This window comes from Streptopelia decaocto, assembly GCF_964273445.1.
Source record: "Streptopelia decaocto genome assembly, chromosome: Z".
Classification (NCBI taxonomy): domain Eukaryota; kingdom Metazoa; phylum Chordata; class Aves; order Columbiformes; family Columbidae; genus Streptopelia; species Streptopelia decaocto.
Genome location: NC_138657.1, coordinates 19,820,702 through 19,845,386, shown reverse-complemented (window position 1 = coordinate 19,845,386; position 24,685 = coordinate 19,820,702). Strand labels below are relative to the sequence as shown.

General features: G+C 35.7%; 1 protein-coding gene across 2 annotated transcripts in view; it reads right to left on the bottom strand.

Annotated features, from left to right (window-relative positions):
- ZDHHC21 (zDHHC palmitoyltransferase 21) overlaps nucleotides 1-24,685 on the bottom strand; it is a 47,583-nt gene that overhangs the window by 11,109 nt on the left and 11,789 nt on the right. For both annotated transcript variants that reach the window (XM_082074976.1, XM_082074977.1), the window contains exons 5-7: nucleotides 23,468-23,579; nucleotides 21,752-21,890; nucleotides 11,821-11,937 (exon numbers count right to left, since the gene is read on the bottom strand). In XM_082074976.1, coding sequence (XP_081931102.1) covers nucleotides 11,821-11,937; nucleotides 21,752-21,890; nucleotides 23,468-23,579 — 368 coding nt within the window. The remainder of the gene's footprint in view (nucleotides 1-11,820; nucleotides 11,938-21,751; nucleotides 21,891-23,467; nucleotides 23,580-24,685) is intronic.

Here is a 24,685-nt window from a genome sequence, read left to right as displayed (position 1 = left end):
AAAAGTTGAAAATAACTTGATATGAGGAAACATGGCATTTCAGTTGAGATCTAGTAACCTCTATGTCCAAACCATCCCCCCCTGCCTCCAAATTTACAATTGTATACAAGACAAAATTAACTAAGCCACAACTGATTAATTTCACAAGATGGGTCATCTGGACCCCCAAAGTCATTATCCAGATGGGAAACAGCTACTGTTCCTGCACCTCGTTATTCAGGGATACATAGCTGCTGATAAGTATCTTAGAGCAACTAGGAAATAAAATCATACCTTAGTGAGAAAGGCAAAAGAAATTAGAGGAAATAAACACAGCAATCAATAACAACACACCACTTTAAAATAAGAGAAAAAGGGCAAAGGTTTCAGAGCCTGCTGAGGGGATGAGGAATGTTTGTTTGTTTTGAGGACTTGCTACGAGTTTGTAAGAGCAGCTTGTCTAAGCGAAGTAAGCTACTGCCACAGCTAGGACTGTTACAAGATGGACAGAGAGACATAAAGAAGAGCACCAGCCAAATTCTACAGACCAACTTAAGATTCATTTGCAAATGAATGCACCTGCATTAGCTTCTAATAGGAATATATCCTTCACATCTATATTTTTGATTAGCATAACAAACTGCCTGAAAAACTTTTTCTTTTTTTTTTTAATATGACATGCACTGTTTAACAAACTGTGCTATAGGATGGGATTCATCATGAGCTAATTTATCATGAAAGAAGTACATGGAAAGAATATTTTCCTGTTACTGATTCATGTTTTCCCAAGGAGTGGCTGTAATTTGTAACTCACAGGACTAACTCCAAAGCATGCAGCCACAATCTCAGGTTCAATTTTTCTTCTGTGTTTTCTTAAAGTAACATGTAATCAATACATGTCTTTAAGCTTATACTTCCAATGGAAGAAATGTAAGTATTATGCAACATTTTCTTAATAGAAGATTTTCACATACTCAGTATATAAGAAGCAGCAGGAAAGTATGATAGAGCAGAAAGAGAAAACAAACAAACAAAGCTTACAAGCCTTCCTGAATTTGCAGCCATTGCTTTTATCTGAAAGTGCAAGACAACATGTCCTCTACCCAAACAATACATTCTACCTAACCTCCTTTCATTGTGTGTATGTAAATGACAGCTGAGCAACTGAAGAATTTAAAATACTGAACACCTCACAGAAAGAACACTTCATATTTCAGAATTTTCCCTTTTGGCATTAATTACATTTTGGGTTTATATTTGGCCACTTTTTAGCATTGTTTTCTTAACCTAGACTTCTCACATAATATGACTAATTTTATCACTTACAATTAGGTTCAGCCTGAAAATTACTAGTTCAGTTTTAACTTTAGATCCCTAATCAGAGAATTGTGTGCAAAATTAAAATTGAAGCTACACTATGTTGTATCTGGGGAATACTCCTATACTCCTCTGTGCTCTGATTAATTTATTTAAATATTTAGTTAAATAGATTTCCAATGTACTTGTCAGATATGAGAAAATGGTTCAATGAAAAGAAAATCTCTGATAACAAACTAGGAACACTTCTACAAAGATGATATAAACAGATCTCTTTTCTTCAGTCTATTTCAAATCTATGGTGTGGATAACAGGTGCAGATAGCTCATAACAGCCAGACATGTGACAAAACTTACTATTTTTCTTGATACTTACAAATACCTTCTTAAGACAAACATATTGAGAAAAAAAATGCTTAGGAAGAGTAGCTGTCGGCCTTCCTCACAGAAAAGTCATTTTAACAATCCTATGTTTAAATTTGACAAGCAACATTTAAACAAAATGTACTCAGCCCCCAGAACACCCAAATATCATTATTATAGTTACTACTTTTTAATTGGTTAAAGGTACTTCCTTACTATTTAGCAAATAATGGCGTTGTAAAAGGACTTCCTCATTGAGTGATGAACAGGGGATATTTTTGGCATATTTTTGACTCTCTGCAAAGTATAAAATCTCTTTGATTAAATTTTATAACTTACACTTTTCCCTAATACTATTGAAAATAATTAATTCCAGTAAAAGTATTCCCACTTCGCCTAAAACTGCAGTGATCTAAATAAAACAGATGTGATCTGTTGCCACTCAGTGTGTTTTACTCTTGAATTTATTCTTACATTTTAAATAGCTCATGAAAGAGGTTTTTAAAATAAACTGAAATTGTAGTTTGATGGTAAATAGATGTTTAAGACTGTCAGGATGCATTCACAAAAAATGTTAAATAAGTTACTAGTCTGCTTCAGAAAAATAAGGTAAAGGTACAAAAGCCTCTACACAGTTAACAAAACCCGTTCAAAGACCAGGGCATCACTAATCTCTGACAATTTAACATACAGGACTTTATGCAGTATTCTAACAGATTTACCTGCAGGTGGATTAAATTAGAGACAGGAAAAGGGGAAGGGATAAGAATACTGGGGAAGATACAGACAGGAAAATGTTAAAATGGACTTATTTTCTGTTACATCACCAATTTCAGACTACTATTCAAGTTTATAGTGCATGTACCTTTTGCTTTCCTCTACAATTACTTTGTATCTTACACTTATTATAGCCAGGTAAAGAATATGTTTGCCTGGGAATCCTAATTTCCCCTCTCGATCCTAATTTCTTCTGTGCTAAATTTCATTATGAGGATTAATATTTCCTTGATTACATTTCTGCCATGTTTGGAGAAAAAAAAAAAAAACACAGGAAAAGCCCTTAATATTTCACTAATCAAAATAGTATTTAATAGATTATCTGATTAAAGATATTATTACAAATATTTTTAATTACAAGATACTTGTTTTTAAAGACAAAAATAACTAGATCACTAGTACACCGTATAAAAAAAAAGCAACGGATCAACACTACGAAATATGCAAATAATTAAAAAGCCTTTGCTTTTATTAACAGAATAACTGCAGTTTTATTTTCATTACTTTGCATTTCAGCCTTTGTAAAATTTCGCCTTACTGATTACACAAAGAATTTTAATTTTTTCACCTGTATTTTTATTGTTTGTATTTAATTTCTGTATTATACTATTTAATGAAATGATACTACTAAAGAAGTTAAACTGCTTGAAAATATTCCTTTGGGATAAATATATCAGAAAATTAATTTGTATTATTTCCATATTTTCCCAGTTTCCTTAAAAGGAAACTTTTTGGCTTTTTGTGAAGAAGTGAAGCCCTGAGCAGAATGAATAATGTCCTTTACCACGGCCCCACTAAGTAAAATAGTTAAAATGTATCAATTAGTAACTTCACGATGTTCATGTGGAGAGGGATCTGTTTGCAAGAACAACAAAAAATAGCTATTGAAATACATTTACTACTTGAAGGTGAAAAGAAGAAACACAGCCACAATAATAAAACACAGTACCTAACAAATATCAACCTTTTAAAATGCTTCCAAGATGACAAATTTATGTGGTAGACATCATTTTTTGCACCAGACTGTTGAACATCAGCTGTTAAACTGTCTTCCTTTCCATCCTTCCACCTTCCCCAAAGCAAATGAAGGGAAATTTCTCCTCTATCGCGCACACACAGTACTCATGCACCAAGATATTGGCATATCATTGTACACCATTCAAACAGTTAATTAACAGGAAACCCTGGTAGCATTAATTAAATTAATAAAGTCACTGTCCACTTAGTTTATGATAATACATTCACTAACTTGTACAAAGGCCACATGGTAGCTACTGAATTCATAAAAGCCCAACCATTACATAGTTCTTTCCCAGAGAAACAAGTTAGTTACTAAATAATTGAAATGAAAAGTTTTTCTCTACAATACTAACACACAAAAATCACATAAAATCATATTTGATGGACTATAGTGGAAAAATGAAGAAAATTTCATTAATTCCATATAAACACCTTGTTTGAACATATGGAAAAATGAAAACAGAAACTGTTTAGTATTTGAAATAAAAAACAATCAAAGGTAATCCTTTAAAATTAGGGTTCAGATTAGTGTCTGCAAAGGATGCTGTTTAACTGAAACATCTGGTAGTGTTATGTTGAGAGACAGGCCTTTTTTAACTTTGGAAATGAGATTAGTAGATCAGTTATTTGTAAGTGTCCAAGTAATTTCTAATTATTTTATCTGGGTCACAGATAATCTGCTTTTACAGGGCTCCCACAATGACATCAGAGGATCACTGCTGAACTGATTATCCTGTTACCTTCCACCATCCATGGGAAGACAGGATTTTCCTTTTGTAGAGAGGAAGGGAAAGAAGTGGCTGATTGCTTCAGACAGGTGGCAGCCAGCAAAATAAAGAACAACACAGATCTTGAGAGGAAGAAAACTCATATATGAAAAAGGTATCCACCTTAAAAATGGTCAGCAAACTCAATACTTCTTAGTAGCACTTGGTGCAATTTAAAACCTCACTAGAGATGAAGAAATATAAAAATAATCAGACAAATCATTGTTTAAAAAAGCATACCATGTTATTTATTACTTGTTCTACAGTAATGCCTTGAAGATCAAACACAATCAGTGACAGAATCCTACTATATAAACAGAAAAACTGTTTTTTAACATCATTTTACTGTTGAAGTGATGTGAAAAGACATGCAGAAGTATTTTCTTAAAGCAAAAATGGAAGGCAAGTGAGCGAAATCCAAATGCCAGATTTGGTCTCATGCTAATAAACACACACACATCCTGATAGTTTCACCTTTTTAAAAGAGCCTGAGCTGCAGCTCTTTACCTCCTACAATCATAAATCAGAAACAATCTGTACTTGACAGAATATACTTTTTTTTTTTTCCCTAGGTGAACTTATGCCTCTTCTTCTGAATAAATAGGCTAGTATGCATTTTTAAGGAAAACAAGCACCTGCTACATATAAAAATGTCACACGAAAGAGGAATTCTTAAAAAGCACATGTCAAGAAAATATGTCTTGAGAAAACAAGAAAGTTTCTTGATGCGATTTTATTTAGCTTCCAATTAAATTATTTGATGTGAGGATAACTACAGAAAAAAGTAATTGGAAACAAAATTGAGTAATGCAGATACGTCTGCCTCAAGATCTTCTTCTATGTTAAGTGCAAAGCGTTCTTTCCCAGATAACCCTGCATTTGCCATTGCAGTGCAATGTCATAAATAGGCATAGGCAGTAGTTGCACAAGAAAGCAGATGTTTAGGATTTTTTTTGTGCAAAATTCAACAACTTTCTAAACTGTAACTACCTATCTCACACAAACATAATTTATCTATAAATAATATTTTTACTATTACAACAAGCCACCATATAAATAAATACCTCTCTACCTTCATGGAGTTTGAAAGTGTCTACACTAGAGCTATCTTGTTATCCTGTAGAGGCTGAGGCAAAGGAGGAACAATTGCTTGCAGGAGTACAAGCATCTAGAAGTAATCTGAAGTAAGGGGTATCAAAAATTTAAAATAGAGAGATAGATAGATACATACATACATATGTAAATGATAGATAAGTAAATAAATAAGTATATTAATAAGATGTTATTCTCAGTAGGAGAACATTTAGTTCTTCTAGGATGCAACTGACAAAAACTTCTTTGTTGTTGTTCTGTCTTTTACTTACAGTTTCATGCTAAGCATGTTTTACTTGTCAAGCAGTGTCATTAAAAAACATCATGCTGCCTGAGAATATAAGAATTACAGCCTCATTTCCAGGTCAGGAAGATAAAATTCAAATTTGCGCTACAAGCAATTACAGGGAATAGCAGAATGAAGAAGCAAGCACCAAGAATGAAAGAAATGCAGGCCTTCGATATAAATGCATGATCATTTTGGAAATTACATCAGATAGCACTCTCTTCACGGGTGAAACTGATTTCTTCCACACAGTTCTCTAGAAACATTAAAATTGTAAGTAAGAAGAATAATTGTTGCTGAGATTTTATGAAGAGCATCTTCTGAGAATCATAGAGTTCCTAAATTAGCATCCTAATTTTCTCCCTATTTCAGAGACTTCTGCATTAGAGAGAATTTAGATACCTCTGTTTCCAAAGGATCTAAATAAAAGTTCCCCAAGAGAGATTTCAGGTACATGCTGGAAGAAGTGTTAAAATTCAGGATAATGATGACAGTAAAGGCAAACAGAGCTTGGTGAAAGCAATTGAAGAAGGAGAATGAAGAGAGCCATGTGCCCCTTCTGCTAGAAGTGTGTCTCACATATGCTAGTTTCTAGGGAGAAAGCACTAATCTCATATACAGAGGCCACCTCAGCTGCCCCCCTCTTCATCAGAACAATTCATGTCAAAAGTTCCTCTAAGGACAGTTTTTGCCAACCAGCTGTTCTCCTCTCGTTGTAGGAAGTCACTTCCCTTGTTATTTGGCTTCCTGGACCTCCAGATGAGATAGGGATAGTCCTGCGCTAATGATACCCTAACAGTGATAACACGACAAGAGAAGTAGTAAATGTACTCAGAGAAATTACTGCCTGTTAGGTAACTTGGTCTATTAATCTCCTTCTCAAGCAGCACAGCCTTAAGAATATTGTCTGTGCAAGAGCCAAATTTGAGTGCACAAGTTACAAAGTTTTCATTTTTACCAAAGAGCACATTTTTTCCAAGCATCTTAGCATCTGTTGAACACACATGTAACAGGATAACAGCAGACTACATGAAGTTTTTTCGTAAAGAACTTTTACATAATGGATCTACTTTTATAACCAATGAGCATTATGCAATGACAGGCACAGAAAATCAGTCAACTGCACAACACCACTGAATGCTGGAAAGAGACAGCACACATGGCAGAATATTTCACCTGCGGTTCATAACGTGCTGCTTTGCTTTCCTGTTTTAGCTACAGCACTTTGCCAGAAAAACACGCTGGAGATTGTCAGATATATGCTTTCTATTACATGTTCAGTTGGAAAACATTTTTTAACTTCTGAAAAAAATTATCAAAGAAGAAAAAATGTCAGTATTTCCCCTTAAAATCCTATTAAAAAAAACTTCTGCTTATTCTTATGGCTTGTCAAGCCATCACTTCAATTCTAGAAAACAGCAACTCTGCTTATAAAAATGCTATATACAAAGGCAGCTTAATGCGGGGTTAATTCCATACATTCAACTTGTCTGTCTTGCTGCAGTGGCAAAAGGATAAGCTGTTGTAAATATGAAGAATCAGCACCGGTGTTCTGACCTGGGGTACATATCACACTTCACAATGCATACTGTATGTCAATCATTTTACATTTGAGCAGGGCCACTCCATTGCGGAAATCAACCATAAACAATGAGGCATGAAGCTGCCATTTCAGGTCCCAGTTCCTCACTACTGATGACGCTAAAGGAGGATGACCAACTCTGTGGTCTCATTATCCAACGTTGCTTCTGTGAGACTGACGGTAAGCAGAAAACATACAGTCTACATAGAAGATACTGAAAAACTGAGGACTGGAGTTTCTTTTAATATACACATCCAACATTCCTGGGAAAAAAGGTAGCCTTAGCTTTATATTACTTAGATGAAACAGAAGCTATTGGCTTGGTTTCTGGAAAATTATATTATATAATGACAATCAACCAAATTTACCTGATAGAGAATCAGGAAGTTTCGCTATTAATATAAAAGAGTCAAAGTTTGATAAACTTTGAGTTTACTTTTCTTTCCAAAAAATACCATTTTGGCAGCATTTGAAATAAAGGTAAATAACGTTAAATGCAAACAAACCCAAACTTAATGGAGTCATTTAGCAACAGTATGTATAATTCAAAGTTTAGATCACGGAGATGCAATGCTGATTGTCTCTATTATTTAAAAATAACTTTTACCAAGAAGCTGTGGAACTGATCTTGGCTTGATGTTAAACTGCAAACACAGGCATGGAGCACAAACTAGGAAAGCATTTATTATCTGTCTTCTTGTACAAGCACAAGTAAGAGATGCCCTGCTTCACCTTTTTCACAAGGCTGACACTTTCGTCCACCTCTCTTGCACATGTCTCTGAGCAGATTTAGCAAATACTGAAATTAATGCTCTCAAGAACATCTATGCAGCAATTAATATAACATGAATGCTTTAACTGTGCATATCCATGCCTGTTTGTGTTTCTTTTAAATTAATAGTCTGCACTATTACACTTCAGTGATTGTATTCTTCTGTTAAATAACTTCTGATCTCTACCTTCTACTAAGCTAAGCTTAATTTCATGATTAATTCATTATTTTAAACAGAACTCATTTCAGATACTATTTGCTTAGTTTATACAGGAAGGTTAAACGCTGAACAGTAACTCCAGCACAGAACACAGTAGGAACATCACTGTCTCTTAGTGATCACGGTTCATAGCTTCTAAAGGACTTGAATGTCTTCCACACTGTGTGCTCAGCACTGTGGGTGGGTATACCCAGCCTCTCTGTTCCCCAATTCTATGCATGACAGGCATGTCTTTGGCAAGCCTGCAGAGAAACTACTCACTCACCTGCTGCCCTCTCCTCTGCCTTTTCCATCAGCTAGCCAAAGCTGTTAGTAACTGCTTACAGAGGAAACAAATCCCCACACTACGATGCTGACAATCAAAAGCCATTTGTACAGAAAGATCTTCTGACACAACTTGCAGACTAAGCAAAACCTCACCAAACAGATTTGGCTTTGTTTGTTTGAATTCTGACTAGTTGTTCCCAAGCAGATTTCCTAAAAATGACTGTATTGTTTATTCTTGCCAATTCTATACTCATGAAGAAAGGAATGAAAAGGAAGCAGATGATTGTGCTGCTGATATGGAAATGTTTTGAGCGGGGGATGGATCAGATGACCTATGTTCTTCAATGAGGCAATGCAATACCATTCACGTGGTGTGAATGAATTGAGAGTTTGGAGATCCCAGTAATGGATTTCTACTTCCACAGTAATCCCAACCAGGAATCCCAAACCTAAAATCTTGTCTACATGATGCAAGCACAGTAGCCCCTCTGTTACAGGTAGGGTGCAATGAGAGGCCCTAATGCAGAAGGTCTGTACTTTCCAGAATCTGCCTCTCATAGTCCATCCGCGTCCACAATCAACATTTTTGTTGTCCACATGGACAGTGGTATGGATTGTAACTTCAACAACTTCGCCAAAAACACCAGGCTATGTAGTATAGTTGACATGCTGGAGGGAAGGAATTATCTTGACAGGCTTGAGAGGTAGGCCTGTGTGAACCTCATGAATCTCAATAAGGCAAAGTGCAAGGTTCTGTACATGGGTAAGGGCAACCCCAAGCACAAACACAGAATGGGCAGAGAATGGATTGAGAGTAGCCCTGAGAAGAAGGACTTGGGGGTGTTGATTGATGAGAAGCTCAAACACAATGCAGCATTGTGTACTTAGAGCTCAGAAAGGCAACTGTATCCTGGGCTGCATCAAAAGAAGCCTGACCAGCAGGTCAAGGGAGGTGACTCTCCCCCTCTACTCTGCTCTTGTGAGACACTACCTGGAGTACCATGCTGAGCTCTGAGGCCCCCAACATAAGAAGGACATGCACCTGTCAGAGAAAGTCCAGAGGAGGGCCACAAAGATTATGAGAGGGAGCACCTCTCCTCTGAGGACAGGCCGAGTGACTTGGGGTTGTTCAGTCTGGAGAAGGCTCTGGGGAGATCTTACAGCAGCCTTCTTGTACCTAAAGGGGACCTACAAACTGGGGAGGGACTTTTTACAAGAGCATGTAGTGACAGAACAAGCGGTAATGGCTGTAAACTGAAAGAGGGCAGATTTAGACTAGATATAAGCAAGAAATTCTTCACCATGAGGGTGGGAGGCACTGGAATAGGCTGCCCAGGGAAACTTTGGCTGCCCCATCCCTGGAAGTGTTCAGGGCCAGGTTGGGTGAGGCTTTGAGCAACGGGGTCTGGAAGGTGTCCCTGCCCATAGTAGAGGGGTTGGAACTAGATGATCTTTAAGTTCTCTTCCAACCCAAACCATTCTATGATTCTATCATAATCACTGTGTTGTGTTTGTTTCACAAAGTTTGGCAAACAGGACAAAAGGGGGTATCCAGGCACACTGCAACTCAGTGATCCACAGAATTATGATTCAAGTACATAAAAGGAGGCTGAACTTGAAAATGCTATTAGGTTACATCTGTTCCAGGGTAGTGGCCAGCTCAGTAAATGCAATGGGATGTACGTCAGAGTATACTATACAAATGACACAGAATAAAGGAGCTTTACAGCACTTTATAAGAGTTAGCAGTGGTGGTAGCAGCCTGACAGTGTTAAGGCTCAGAACGGTGAAAAAACACACTGGGAATTCACACCTGCTGCAGAGGCAGCAGAGTTGGTAGCCTGTGTCTGAACAGAAATGGCCCAAGTTTCACGTGTATCTGACAGAATCAGGTTCAGTCTGAGAGTTTTTATTTCATAGTATCTGAATGTATCATTTCTGTATTTCAGTGTAGTATCAATTGCATGGCTTTTCGTTCATTCTCATATATCCATTTAACAGAGACTAAAATGACATCCGTGTTTCAGCATCTGTACTCTAAGGCTTCCTGAGTTTCCATCTCTCCCACTACTGGGAGTGAGGGTGAGCAGAATTCAGACGTCTGCACCACTTCAGCTAGATACCCAGCAAGGCATAGTATTAGATTAGGAAAAAAACTCAGCTCTAGAAGACACAGATGCAAAGGCTGTGTGCCAGCATTTAAACAGGGAGGTGAGAACCTGTCAGCAAGATGCTGGACCAGAAATCAAGCACATTGTAAAGGGGCACAAAGTTATATCTGTAGACCTGGGGATTGACAGAAGAGCAGCTGGAGGATGGCAAAATAATACACAGCATAGCCATAGCCACGCAAAGACCAGAAGGCACTAAATTTATGTAAAGGTAATACAATAAAAACGATGGCCAATATTATTGCTTTATCTAACAGAAGTAAAAACTATACAGCAATTTTTGTCCTTTATTCTATACAAAGGAATTGCATAATACAGCTAGGAGGTTTTCCATTCTGCATCTACAAAGATTAATACTGTGTAAACCCTTGTAATTCCAAAATGAAATCTCAGACAGATCTCAGTCAGTTGTAGTCACAAAGATGCTGTCATCTTGTATATTACTATATGTAAAGAAACATTTTGCAGACCAGATCATACACCCTTTCAGACATGTACAGATCCAACTAATATACTCTCTCTGTTCAACACTGTTCAGTACTTTGAATGCTTCTATGGATTCTCAATATAACTTTAAAGAATTCACTGGAAGTGGTTAACTTCTAATGTCCAGAACAGGATATTAGAGCAACAAAAGCTTGTTTCTTGCAGATATTTATTACATTACCAAATTCATTTAACTGGAAAATCTTTCCATGCAGTTTTTTTTTTTCTGTGCCTTTAAATACAGAATATGCATTTGGACTGTAAATTGCACATGATCCCATTCCACAGTTTAGTAACTGAGATATATGAATGTAACCATATTTATTAAAATACTTTACAAAAAGTCTGTGTTCTCAGGAAGTATGATTTATCAGTGAGTCTCACTGTCACAAAGTATAATTGAGACCAGGGCACAGAAGAGCTTAAAATAAAAACAAAAATCAAAACCCACAAATACGTACCTTATACACTGCACAATTCCAGAACAATGTATGGCTTTATTTTACTAATACAAATCAGGAAACTGCCTTGATAGGTGAATTATTAGACACTTGTTTTTTAGAAGGCTTATTGGAGACTTCCACAGAGACAAGAGTTTTGACAGAGCACATACCATGTAGATGCCTCATAGTGCATTTCTTATTCTTCCCATAAATGCAATCTGCTTTTATCAATTTTATTCAAAATAAAACTAATAAATACTTCTAAAATTAGATACTTACGGTGAAAATACCCATTAACTGAGTGTAAAAGAGTCCACTTATTCCACCTAATATTATTAGACCCATGAAGGCAGATACTCTTAGGAGAGCAAGTTCATGTCTAAATACAAAAACATCCTAGAACAACACAGAAAGAAGAGAGAGACTTTAGCACTTAGAAATTAATTCAAGTATTTGAATCAAATGGAAATACTAGATAAGAGTTGTTCCTGAAGACTTACAGCTAAAGGCAAAGAGTGGATTTCTGAGCATTGCAAAACCATTTATACATTTATATGCCAAAATTATAAATCGATAATCTTTTATTTATACATGTAAACAGTTGGGGATTTTTGCCAGACTGTTAAAAATCCTCTTTCAGGTATTTAAGGTATGGGAATATATCGAGCTGAAATAGGTTATTTCTGAATTTTCCATCTCAAACTGTGCCAGATTGCTACACACAAGCTCCATAACATGAAAACCATCCTGTTAAACAGTCTGATTTATAAGACTCCTACATCTAAGCTCCCAGACACAGCAAATTTAATTTTAACATCACCTCTTTTGTAATAAAAATAATAACATTCCTAGCTTGACTCCAGATCAAAATCCAAGTATCTGTATTGGATTGGTCTCACTGTAACGTTATCCTTTATCCAACATAAACTTATCTTCACCTTTTAAATTTTGGGCTTAAACGGATTATTGTAACTTTGGAAATGGGTGCACAACCAAGTTGCCTCAGGGTACAGGAGACTATGAATTTACTGTATCAGCTGCTCTGGAAAGCCTGGTATCACCTAGCAGAAAATATGAAAAGCTTAAGAGAGTTTTATAGATCTTTTTCAAAAGATAAACCACCTTATTTTTATCACAGCAAAACAATTGTACACAGTGGTTACTGTAGATGTACTGCAAGTTCACACTCCATCCCACCCTTTGATAATGAGATAGCTCACCCAATCTCTTATTTATAAGTTACGATTATGTTCTCAAGGATGTCTTTTGAATGACACATCTGCTTTTTCACTTAGAGAAGCCAGATGACAGCAGGAAACTATTAAAACCTTTCAAGTAAACTTTAAATCACAACCAGAACATAAAAGTGAACTGAATGACAAAAAAAAAAAAATAATACACACACCAAACAAACAAAACACACACACACAAAATGAAAACAAAACAAAAACACCATGCTGCTTCTTTATGTTCAACCAGTAGGACTTAAGGAAGAGGAATTCTTAGATTCAGGAATACTGCAAAGTAAATTATATTTAATAAAGTAGTCTAATTTTATATTTAAATTATCTCCGTGAAAGTCCAAAATATAAGCCCAGAAAAAAAGTTTATACTGGCTCCTAAAGCTGTGAAGAACGTTGATACTTAAGGAACAAGCAAAAATCACTAGTTAACCACCTAAAACAAAAACCGAATCCCAGCAGTCTTTTCTGAACTGTTAAGCCAGCTCTTGTTAGTATTGGCCTTTCTTACTTGTAGAAAATACATTTTTAGTTTCCACTTTTTTTTTTAACCCTTCTTACTTAGTTAACAAGTTAATTCAAAGTTAAATCAACTCAAAATAAAAGTATTCATAGTAACCTTTATTCCCCTTTCCACAAGCCCACCAAAGCTTTAAAGAAAAGCAAGGTAAGACACAAGCTCTATTAGCTGTAAAATACCTTCTTTTCATATATATGTTGTTTTATTATATCAGAAATGTTTTAGCGTAGTCAAACTAAAATTAACAGAAAACAGTGAAATGTAGGAGAAGATTGCCAACAGTGAAGTCACATTGTGGATTTAGCATCACACTCTCATTAGAAAAAGGTTAATAACACAGCTCTGAGCATTCTCCCAACACTCTAATTAAAAGAGTTCCTTCTCTCCTGCATAATATTCAGCAGGAAAAAGAGACATCACTCTACACATGACAACAGAAAATCCTAGCATAAATAAAGCAGGTTGCATTTTGCACTTGGCCCTTCTAACTCATGTAAAAACTCCAAGTACAGAAAAGGAAAGACCTTTCACACTGAAGTAAAGACCTAGGAATACTACTCCTTTCCTAACTCCTTTCCTCCCTGCTTCCTTTATTTCCTCCCTTCCTTCCCCAAAAAATGAAAGCATCTACTGCAAAAGATTGGGGGTTGCTGAATTACTAGTGAGAAGAGGTGATACCACCAATGCTTTCTCCAGCCATTACACAACCCTAGGGGAAACAAAGTCTCTGAGGCAATGATGGCCTGGGCATCAATACTGGGCACCCACCTAGCAATCTGTACAGACAAAACAGCACTTTTCTATAGAAAACCAAGATATGCAGGAATAGCATCTTTCAGTAATCAGATCTTAATAACAGAACTTTCACAATTCTGCATTCAAATAGAAACATGTGACTCCATGAAAATAGAAAAAAAATTCAGTAAAAAAAATTCATTTAAATCACAGTAAAAACAATAATAATAATTATGATGATGGTGATACACCGAGGATGTTGTTTCTTTACACAGAAGCTCAAGCCAATTTGTTTTTATTATTCCTTCTTAGAATTGATAAAAACATTGCACTTGGGTCACAACAACCCCAGGCAGCACTACAGGTTTGGGGAGAGTGTCTGGAAAGCTGCCTGGAGGAAAAGGACCTGGGGGTGTTGACTGACAGCCAGCTGAACATGAGCCAGCAGTGTGCCCAGGTGGCCAAAAAGGCCAACAGCATCCTGGTTTGTATCAGGAATAGTGTGGCCAGCAGGACTAGGGAAGTGATTGTGCCACTGTACTGGGTGCTGCTGAGGCCGCACCTTGAATCCTGTGTTCAGTTTTGGGACACTGAAGTGCTAGAGAGAGTGGAGAGGAGGGTGACGAAGCAAGTCTGATGAGGAGTCTGATGAGGAGCATCTTGGGAAGCTGGGTCTGTTTAGCCTGGAGAAAAGGAGGCTGAGGGGAGACATTATCGCTGTCTGCAACTACCTGGAAGGAGGTTGTAGCATGGAGGGTGTTGGTCTCTTCTCCCGAATAGCAAGTGATAGGACAAGAGGAAATGGCCTCAAGTTGTGCCAGGGGAGGTTCAGATTTGATATTAGGAAAAAATTCTTCACAGAAAGGGTTGTCAGGCATTGGAACAGGCTGCCCAGGAAAGTGGTGGAGTCACCAACCCTGGAGGTGTTTAAAAGGCGTTTAGACAAGGTTCTTAGGTACATGGTTTAGTGCTAGAGTTAGGTTATGGTTGGACTCGACAATCCACGTCGATGGATCTCAACGGTCTCTTCCAACCAAAATGATCCTGTGAAATTCTATTTCTGCCAGTTAAGAAAACAAATCAAAGCTATAATAAATCAACCCCCAAGACCAGCCAATAATTATGAAGTTAATGCCTCTTTCAATGTATTTTGAAAAGATCCTCAATGTTCATACACCATCTAGGACTTGCCAGTCTCAGTGAATGGGGAGTACTGAGACAGCCTGCCCCCCAAGCTCCGAAATCACACTATCTGTGCTGAGAAAAGGAACTACACAGACTGAGCCACAATGCATAAACGCACTAAGTTAGCATCACCAATGTGTGAATGCTCTCTCATGGCACAATAGGGTTTTATGCCATAGCAGTTTTTTTCCACGTTGGGCCAGGCTGACACTTGTGGCCTCAACACAGATGTTAAATGCACACTCTTAACAATGTGTGCGCTGCCCTTCTGATAGCCCCCTTTTCTCTTTTTTGTCAACATCACAGCCTGACTGCTTTGTCAAAATTTCAGTTCACACAGGCTGATCCCATTGTTTTTCTAGTCAGCATTTCCTACCCAGTTCAGACATGCCCTCCACCCAGGCTGTTGACTGTTCTAAGAGTTTTTAAGTTCCCTTTAGTCACTACTTTTAGCCATCCAATCAAACTGTAAGGATTCTTGGCTGCTTACAAATATTGACAGACATGTGTACAATAGAAACATGTCACAAAATAAGAAACAAAGTGTAGGTCTGTTTAGGAATTGGATTACAATTGGATATTTAGGAACAGACTACAAGCCATGCGATCTGGCATCTTTATCTTAACAGGCAACACTAAAACATTCCACAGAAAGTCAGTCTCCATGACAATTTCACACAAGACTTCCTCAACCCCACTGCAGAACATATGCCATGTCTTCATTTGTGAGCATCAACTGCTATGGATGATACCTGCAATGAAGGCTACCACTGACCAGGAAAAGAGCTATTATAGCTTTATGCTATCATAAAGGACAGCCGTCAAAAGCCAATGACGGGTTCAGCTCAAGATCATAATCAATGATATGACGACTGCTTACAAATTCAACTTCCTTTTTACCTTGCTGACAAAAACAGCAACAAAAACATAAAAACATTTAATGAGTCCCTGTCATTTGCAGTTTTGGGTTGTCATTTTCAAGGGTTTACAGCATTCCTTTAAAAAAGAGCTTTCAGCAGGATCAACACAGGACTATTCTGTCTGTTCCAGAAGAGACAAAGTGAAAAACAACTTTCTTAAATTTTAATTTACAATCTAAGATTCATTTATTTAATCTTGATTCTTTACTGAAATATTATCTACACAGAAATTAATATACTGACAAAATATATTAAGATACTTGATCTTTCTCTTGGGGAAGGGATATCTCATGGTAACACATGCTTTTATATTTTCAGTCGTAAATGCCCAGGATGTCTGTCCCAGTCTCATGATGAAGTCAGTCTATCAACCTGGCAGAAAACCAGTATAGAACACAGAACAAAGCCAGACTGTAAAATAAATAAATTAAAAAAAAAAAAAAAAAATCCAGATGAGGTTTTGCAGTAAGAAAGAGGAAGGAGATAGACAAGGGAGAAAATTCACTAATGTTAAAAAAAAAAAAAAAAGGAGCAATTATTTCACAGAACACAAGCTGCATTCTAATAAGCTCTTTTGTAGAGATATTTATTATTAATAACAACAGATGTTTATGTAAAGCACTTTTTGATTCAGGACTACTTCAATTCTACTAAATGAGTAATTTTCCAGTCTGATTCATTACTGATTTCGTTTCAAGTGAAAATGGAAATAGCTCTCTGATTCCAAAAATTATTGTCTACATAGAGTTCAAGCCAAAGCAGTAATTCCGAAATCATTTCAGACTAGAACAGAATTTAAGAAAATGCCATACAATTTTCATATAAAATGACACTATCAGGATATTAAGTTTTAAAAAAATGCTATCCTCTCAGTTGTTCCTAAATACATATATATATTTTTTTTAATTTTTTTTTCAGACCATGTACCTACTTTCTAAACTTAATTCATTATTCATATACTCTCCTTACAATTATAAGGGAGGAAAGGGTTAGGTCGGTTTTGCATAACCCTGAAAAGGAAAATTTTGATGTATTTTATCCTTTTTAAACTCACACATCCTTGTAGGTCATTTTGTGACCATAAGAAAAAAGGTTTCCTATACATTCTCTTTACAATATAAATGTACACTGGATTATACATATTTCCAGATTTTAAATAATATTAGTTAATACATATTATTGAAATAAATATTACTGTAAATAATCTCCTCACAAAGCCTGATTAACATTTTCCAACACCTTTTGTTTGGAATTAGGAAAGCTGAGTCCCAAGATGGAGCAGGCTGATATTGCCACAATGCTTCCTCCTTTATGTTTCCTCCCCTTTCTACCCATACAGTTCAAAATACTTAAAAAATTAAGTAACAGTATTTTCATAATATACAATGGATAACCACATAACTGAGAACAAAATAAAAGTAAACTAGAGCAAAAAGGTTTAGGGTTTTACATGTCAGTGTTTTTTCAAGTGACAATCATTCTATTACAGCAACATCTCTAGCAAACAAAATTTATCAGCAAAGCTTTTGCTGAAAAGATTAAGAACCTTCTATGAATCACACAAAATATACTGCCAAAACATTTATTTTTGCTGCTACTTGGCATGCTGTGTCTAGAATCTGTGCCACCACAGCCACATAGAGAGCAACTACGTAGTCATGGAGTCACTCTTCTGATCTCACTGTCCCCAAGACTGAATACTTCCCAAAGGATTCAGCTTCCTGACCTTGATGTTATTTAATTAAGATGCAAAATTCAGAATGCTCCAGTCTTAGCCTCTGAAAATCATCAAAGCTTGCAGAGGAATTCATAAGCTGTTTAATTCAAATTATAGATTTTTCTTCTGCTAGGATCTCACATACAAAATGTATTTATAATTTCCTTCATTTCTAGCAGTAATGGTACTCCTCCTGCTGGACAACCGGGGCAATAACCACAATCCATGTTTCTAACAGTGTACAGATTACAAGAGCCAAGAATACTATGCAGCAATTTTCTGCTATAAAACCTGAAGCTGAAAGATTGCATCTATATGGAAATGGCTCCCTCCAACAGCCTTAAAGCTATGACCTTACCTTAGTACACTTGGGCTTTTCTTACTTAACTCTTTAAAAATAAAACCGCAAGTTTTCATTCAGGATATATTAACATGCATATAGTGATCCCACCTTCATAATGCATTAATCAGGACTGTGAAAAAATGAGTATTTCACAAAAGCATTAAAAGCAATTTTAATTCTACAGCTTCTGTGTTGTGTACTATTTTATATCCAAAGAATAAAAATTAAGATGAAGGCACAACACCAAAAAATTCAAAAGTATTTTAATGAGCAGGAAGTAAGCTAATTACCAATGGCTGTTTAGAAAAAACAACAACAACAACAACAACAACGTTTTTTTGAATCTGTGCTTAACACTAGTCTCTGTCAATTCAGAAAATATAAGCTCTTGGTTACAGCCAAAATTTTGACAAAGAACAGTGCTTCCATGAAAGGCAGAAAGTACTGAGGTCCCTGGAACGCTGTGGTACTTCAGCTCCAATTAATCTACAAAGACTAAAAGAATAATGACCAACACTCAAAAAAATCAGTTTTATAGGGCTCTGATGTCATCTTACAGGTAGATATATTGACTAGATGCCCAAATAAATTATTATTAACTTTCTGTACTTCACTGTGTGCACCCCAATCCTGCAGCTGAAAAACTGAGAAAGCTAAATACTGTTTAGTGTAACACTAGACTTAACAAAGGTCTAAACAGACCAGATCTGCTGTGTCTACTAAGTTTTTCTATACAGTGTAAACATTTTATCTCTCTGAGGGCACAATGTTATATACTGTAACACTGATCCTGTTTTTTCAAAAGTGTCATTTGAAGTGTCCACATACGCAAACTCATAAAGCAAAAAAAACTCACAGCTAAAAGAAAACAAAACTAAACCAAACAGAACAAAGTACTCAATTTCTTCCACATCTTTGTGTAAATTCAGCCAGACAAACATGCAAACCTGATCCACTCTGCAGGCAACTACATTAAACTGGGTTAAAATAATTACTGCACAGGTATTAATATTCTGCTTGCTAACCTGTCACATCTTCTGAAAGGTAGGTATTAAAAGTAGGCTTCTCTCTGAAAGTCTTAACCTCGTTAAACCATCAAGACCAAAGTTTTATACATATTCATTTTTCAGCTGTTATTATTAACAACTATTATTACCCCTTCAGAGGCTACAAACTGTATGAAGTAAACAGACCATGTACAGACCATCTCCAAGCAAATACTTTGGCTCTCTAACAAACAGAACTTGGGTTCTTTTTTTAAAAACACAATGTACTTACTAACTAAGAGCACTCAGGGGACTCTCACAATAAAAAGAAAATATTCTACCATTAAATTACACTATTAGAGAAGCACCACCAACACATTTACTACAAAGACTTTATCTCTGGAAAATAACGCTCCTTCTAGAAGCACTGCAATACTCAATCCAATATTCCATTCAACAGCACAGAGAAGCGCTTGCACTTGAAACCTGCAAACCCTATGCGTGGGAAGCCTTCAGAATACAGAAAGAATAAGATTACTCAGTCAAGAAATGTTGTAAGCTAACTTAGTTTATAAATGAAAAAAAAAATTTAAAAGCTACTGAAACTAGAAGCAAAGACATTTACACTTAGTTATCTTTCAAAAATATTAACTTTCCAAAGCTCTAAAATGTAACGTCCGTAAGAAATTTTTCTTAGTTGACAAATTTCTTCACTAACAGAGAAAGACTGCAATTTCATATCCCTTTTAATTTGAACACAGCTACAACAAATCAAAATGGCTCCCCCAAATCTCACAACTCCTGTAAGGTAAATACGAAAAGCCCATCTGCAACAAACTGGAAACAAAGTGAAAAATGTGAGTACTCCATTTTAAGAGATGCATTTTACAGGTCTGTCTCTGTTTACAGGACATTGTCTATGGAAAGATTCTCCAAGTAGACAGCAAATTCTTTGTTTTTCCGTATTTCTGGAGTCCCTTAAACCATTTACATGGAAATATTTCTATAGATTAAAAAAATTTAAAATGAAAATCCTTTAGAACAGAAATTATGTTGAGAGATTTGCAAAAATCCTCAACTTTGGTACATTCCATATGATAAAAACTTGGCATATACCAACTCGAATAGAATACTTTTATCAGTTCTGGACAATCGAAGGAGGACATATAGTGTTCCTACATTTTCAGCTCTCTTTTGACACATCATCTTCACATAAGCTTTCTTGGGAACATTACATCTACTTCAGACTGACATAGGAGCAAATAGAAGCTTGGAAGGCTATGCTCCATTCTTTTCCAGACGGAGAATTTTTCAGGAAGTTTAATATTATTATTTTATACCATTTAGGATACAAAATAATGCAATAAACTTAAGTTGTTCAACAAAATGGAAAATGTGACTTGCCTTACCCATAATCAAAGGCCAATTTCAAGCTGCCTTGAAGGACATGTGTTATGTCACCACAACAGAGTATGCTGGGATGCCACATCAAAATACAGTTAAAAAAAAATCTGCAGCACTTCAGTACTTGGAAAAAATCTCAACAAAACGTAGAGTACACTACAAGTTTCTGGGATGGTCTTAGTCTCTTCACTTAAGACATCTGAAATGTTATCTAATTTTGAATATGTTTTAAACTTGTTTTCTAGGTTTTTCTCTTTAGTGTGCTTGTATTTGTTATAATCTAGTAAAAATACAACAGCCATTTCAGATTTTGGGTAGAAGTTTAAAGTTTCTTTACGAGCAAAATCTTGTAACATTTTATTCAAAAGAAAATGTATCAGCTTTGCTGCTCTAGTACTTTCAAGCATCCAGCGGCTTTCAAGCATACCTCTTGAATATTCTGAACATTAGAGATAATCATCATAAATGAGCACCAAACACAGATACTTTTCAATTTCAATTTCATAATGAGAAATTCCGTAATTTTTCACTCTGCTCCAATTCTTAAGTTCATTTTCTCTGTATGCATGTTCACTTGCTTTTTGCTGATGCCAAGATGCTGGAATGTGATAAAGGAACAGAGTCTAAATAAAACAAATTGAGCTTAATTCTCCCTTAGCCCATGTGATCTTTTCAAAGCAACACAAGATAATACTTCAGAACCCATGTATATTTTTCTCCTTTAAGAATGATCGGATGATTTTTTCTCATTTTTTCTGGTAATGTCAGCATTTTTAAATAGGGACTTAGGGTAGATATATACTCTGAATAAATCTACTCCAGAGAAAGTAAAATTAAATATGAATACACCTAAAGTAGTTACATTGCTTCTTCCCAGTATTCACTAATCCCTTCTAAAGAAACCTGTTTCTGTCCTCCTTTCCTAGATTTCCAAGAAAACTAATGTTGTATTTTTAAGACACAGAAATCATATACCCTTTTATAACAATACTTGGTTACTTACCATAAATCAGTTTGCTTGCTTGATAGCATACACCTAGATGAACTCTTTTCACTACTAACAACTGACCAAGCAGAAACATGCAATAACTATACACAAAAATAAATTACATTGCAGTACTAGCTATTTAGACACTTCATAGAGAAAACAGATTCTTACCCAGTTTTCTTTTTTCAGAGGCAAAAAGTAGTAGTAATGACAGAAATCAAGTATCAGTGTATACAAGCTAAGGATCTGAGTGTAGAAACAAAGCTGTAAAAACAGCCAATGATTGTCTTCACCAACACAATTATTAATCCTGCAGAAAACAAATTGTATACATAAAGACAGAAACATCAAGACTTTAACACTGCAGTTATGATATTGTGAATAAGAGAAGTTATGATTATTTAAGGAGTAAATGTAAGAACTACTGACTAATCACTCCATTCTTAGTCAAAGTGACGGTCTGTACGTTAGAGATGGCAGTTACCATGGAGTGGTTTCCTTACACTCAAGTATAGGTTGCATTACTGAGATCACTGCTTAGAAAAGGAGATATATTTCCCCATATCTTCATATAGTGAAGATACTACTAGACTTTTAAGTACTACTCAAGTAACAAAACTATTTTTTAAAAATCTGCAAAATTTCATAGTAATATGAACTATCTTCTGCTACTCAAAAGATTTCACCGGTTGTGAACTATGTACAGTCCAAAAACCAGAAATGCAAATTAATGGTTTGAAATAAATGTGATTACAGGGTACCCCAATGACAAACAAGTATGACTAAGGAAGGAGCCTAAGACACAGAAGACAGAACAGGCATCTCCATTCAGAAATCTTCTGCATACTCCAACATATACTAGTAAAAGAATCACAAGGATTCTAGAAATATCAAGTACGAGATTAAAATTTTTTTAAATCTAGGTCTAGTCTGCTTCACAGAAGTTACACTGATGCAAAAATGGTCAGGTTGCAATTTCACACAAGCATTGGCACAGACATCAGCAACAAGCTAAGCCATAACGACAAAAGTACTATACTGGCACCATTTTTTGAAGTAGCAATTGACAAAAACGGTGATTTAAAAAATGGCTAAATCAAAACAAGAGGATCCTGATGTCACCACAATCTGATGGTGACATCACCTGATGTCCTTTGCCATCATTGCCATCTTGCAGGATACCATACCTCAGAACTACTGACAGAAATGTTTATTTTTATTTTAAGCTACAATCAGTTTACATAGAGAATTTTAGCCAGATTAGTTTGTTTTGACTGAAACTAGTTAGAAAACATCAAAATAAGCAATTTCACTACAAAATCAGAGAGGCTATGACAATTGGAGCGTGGTATAAGTCAATAATATTTCTACTCAGAACGGCCAATCCGTAAAGTAAAAAAATAGAAACTGTCTTAAACCATGATCTATTTTTATTATTATAAAGAGCATGCCCTTGTATGCTGAAATTTAAAGGTTTATTTAACCCAAGAAACAAAAATATTGTTTGATTTCCTACAAAAAATATATTTTCCTGCATCAGAAACTAAACCGGAATAAATGAAATAAATCTTCAACATGCTAATTATGTTGAGATCAGTTTTAGGATTAAAAATTCCAATTCTTTAAACAAAATACATCAATCTTTCAAAACTATATGGCAGGTAACAATTTGACAATGATAAAATGTTACACTACAATACTTCTTACTGTCAGTTTTACTTGTAGAGGTAAGAAACTCTCAAAGCTGCTCTTACCCTGCTCTAAATGCCTAATGATTAAGCACTACTTGGAAAGAAATATGACAAATGAGCAATACTCAAGACCATAAATTTTGAAATTATTCATTCAAACAACAGTAAATTGTTAGAACATATGTCCTGGTCTTACCAAGGACAGTGGTGATCCATCCTCCTCACACAATGTCCGCAACGACTGCAATGGTGAGAACGCTTTGGTCTCATCATATTGCACTTGTTGCATAATTCCCAATATTCTCGTTCTAAGAGAAAATGTAAAGACATCTTAAAAAGATTTAAACACAGTCCAGCATGCTTATGAAAAATCTATATGCTAGTGATTCAAAGATTAAGAAAATCTTAATATGACCTGACAAGGGTAGGCAGCATTTAAAAAACGTTTTTCCCACTGTCACCTTAAATAAACTGGAAGATATTCTTGCCATTCTGTGCCAGTTTTCTTCTTGAAAATCCTCTCCCCTCCTATATATATCTCTAAGGAGTGACTACTACGGCACAAAAGCTGCCACTCAAACAAGGAATACAATTCAATTATCTTCTTACATGTCTTCTGTGAAAAAACACATCTGCTAGACAGAACCATTGTACAATCTCCCTGCCAATCCAAAACCTCCTGAAGAAATACTGCTACTCAGATTTGTCAAAGCTAGCTAACTAAAATAAAATACTCAATGAACACTCCAGGAACATCTTCCACCGCAAAGCATCTTAAGGCATGCATCTCACAAAATGGAGTTTTACACATAAGGCAACCAAAGAACAGATAAAAGACAGGCTTGTATTTTAAAATATACACTATTTTTGGATGCTCAGTGTGAGACTCCTTAAGTTCATTTCCAGAGATATCGAGTAGCTGAAACTACCAGGAACTATTATTGCACAGTTTAGCTATTATTTATCTCAAATTGCACCACCCAAATTAGAGGAAGCCTTTGAAAATGAGAATTCAAATTACATATTCAGAAAGTTCATCTTCACATGCAAAAAACTCACACTAACACTGTCATACTTCCATTCACAAAAGCATATGTATTCTACTGAGAATCTTAAATACTTTGGTTGTTTCTACTGAAATAGACATTTCTTTGACACAGAATTTTTTTTTTAAATCCCAGGGGACCAAAAAAAAAAAAAAAAGGGCATTCTGAAATTTTACAATTTTAAACAGTAAAGCACTGTCCTTTTGTAAACAAAATAAAGTTAAAATTGGTACTTCTGAGCCACCTGCAGGCAGTTCTCATCTTATCTTTCTTGCTGCAAAACAACATTTGGACACTGGAAGTAAAAAAGCCCAATATCTGAGATCATTAAACTAGTAATAATGCCAGATGGAAACTGATATACAATC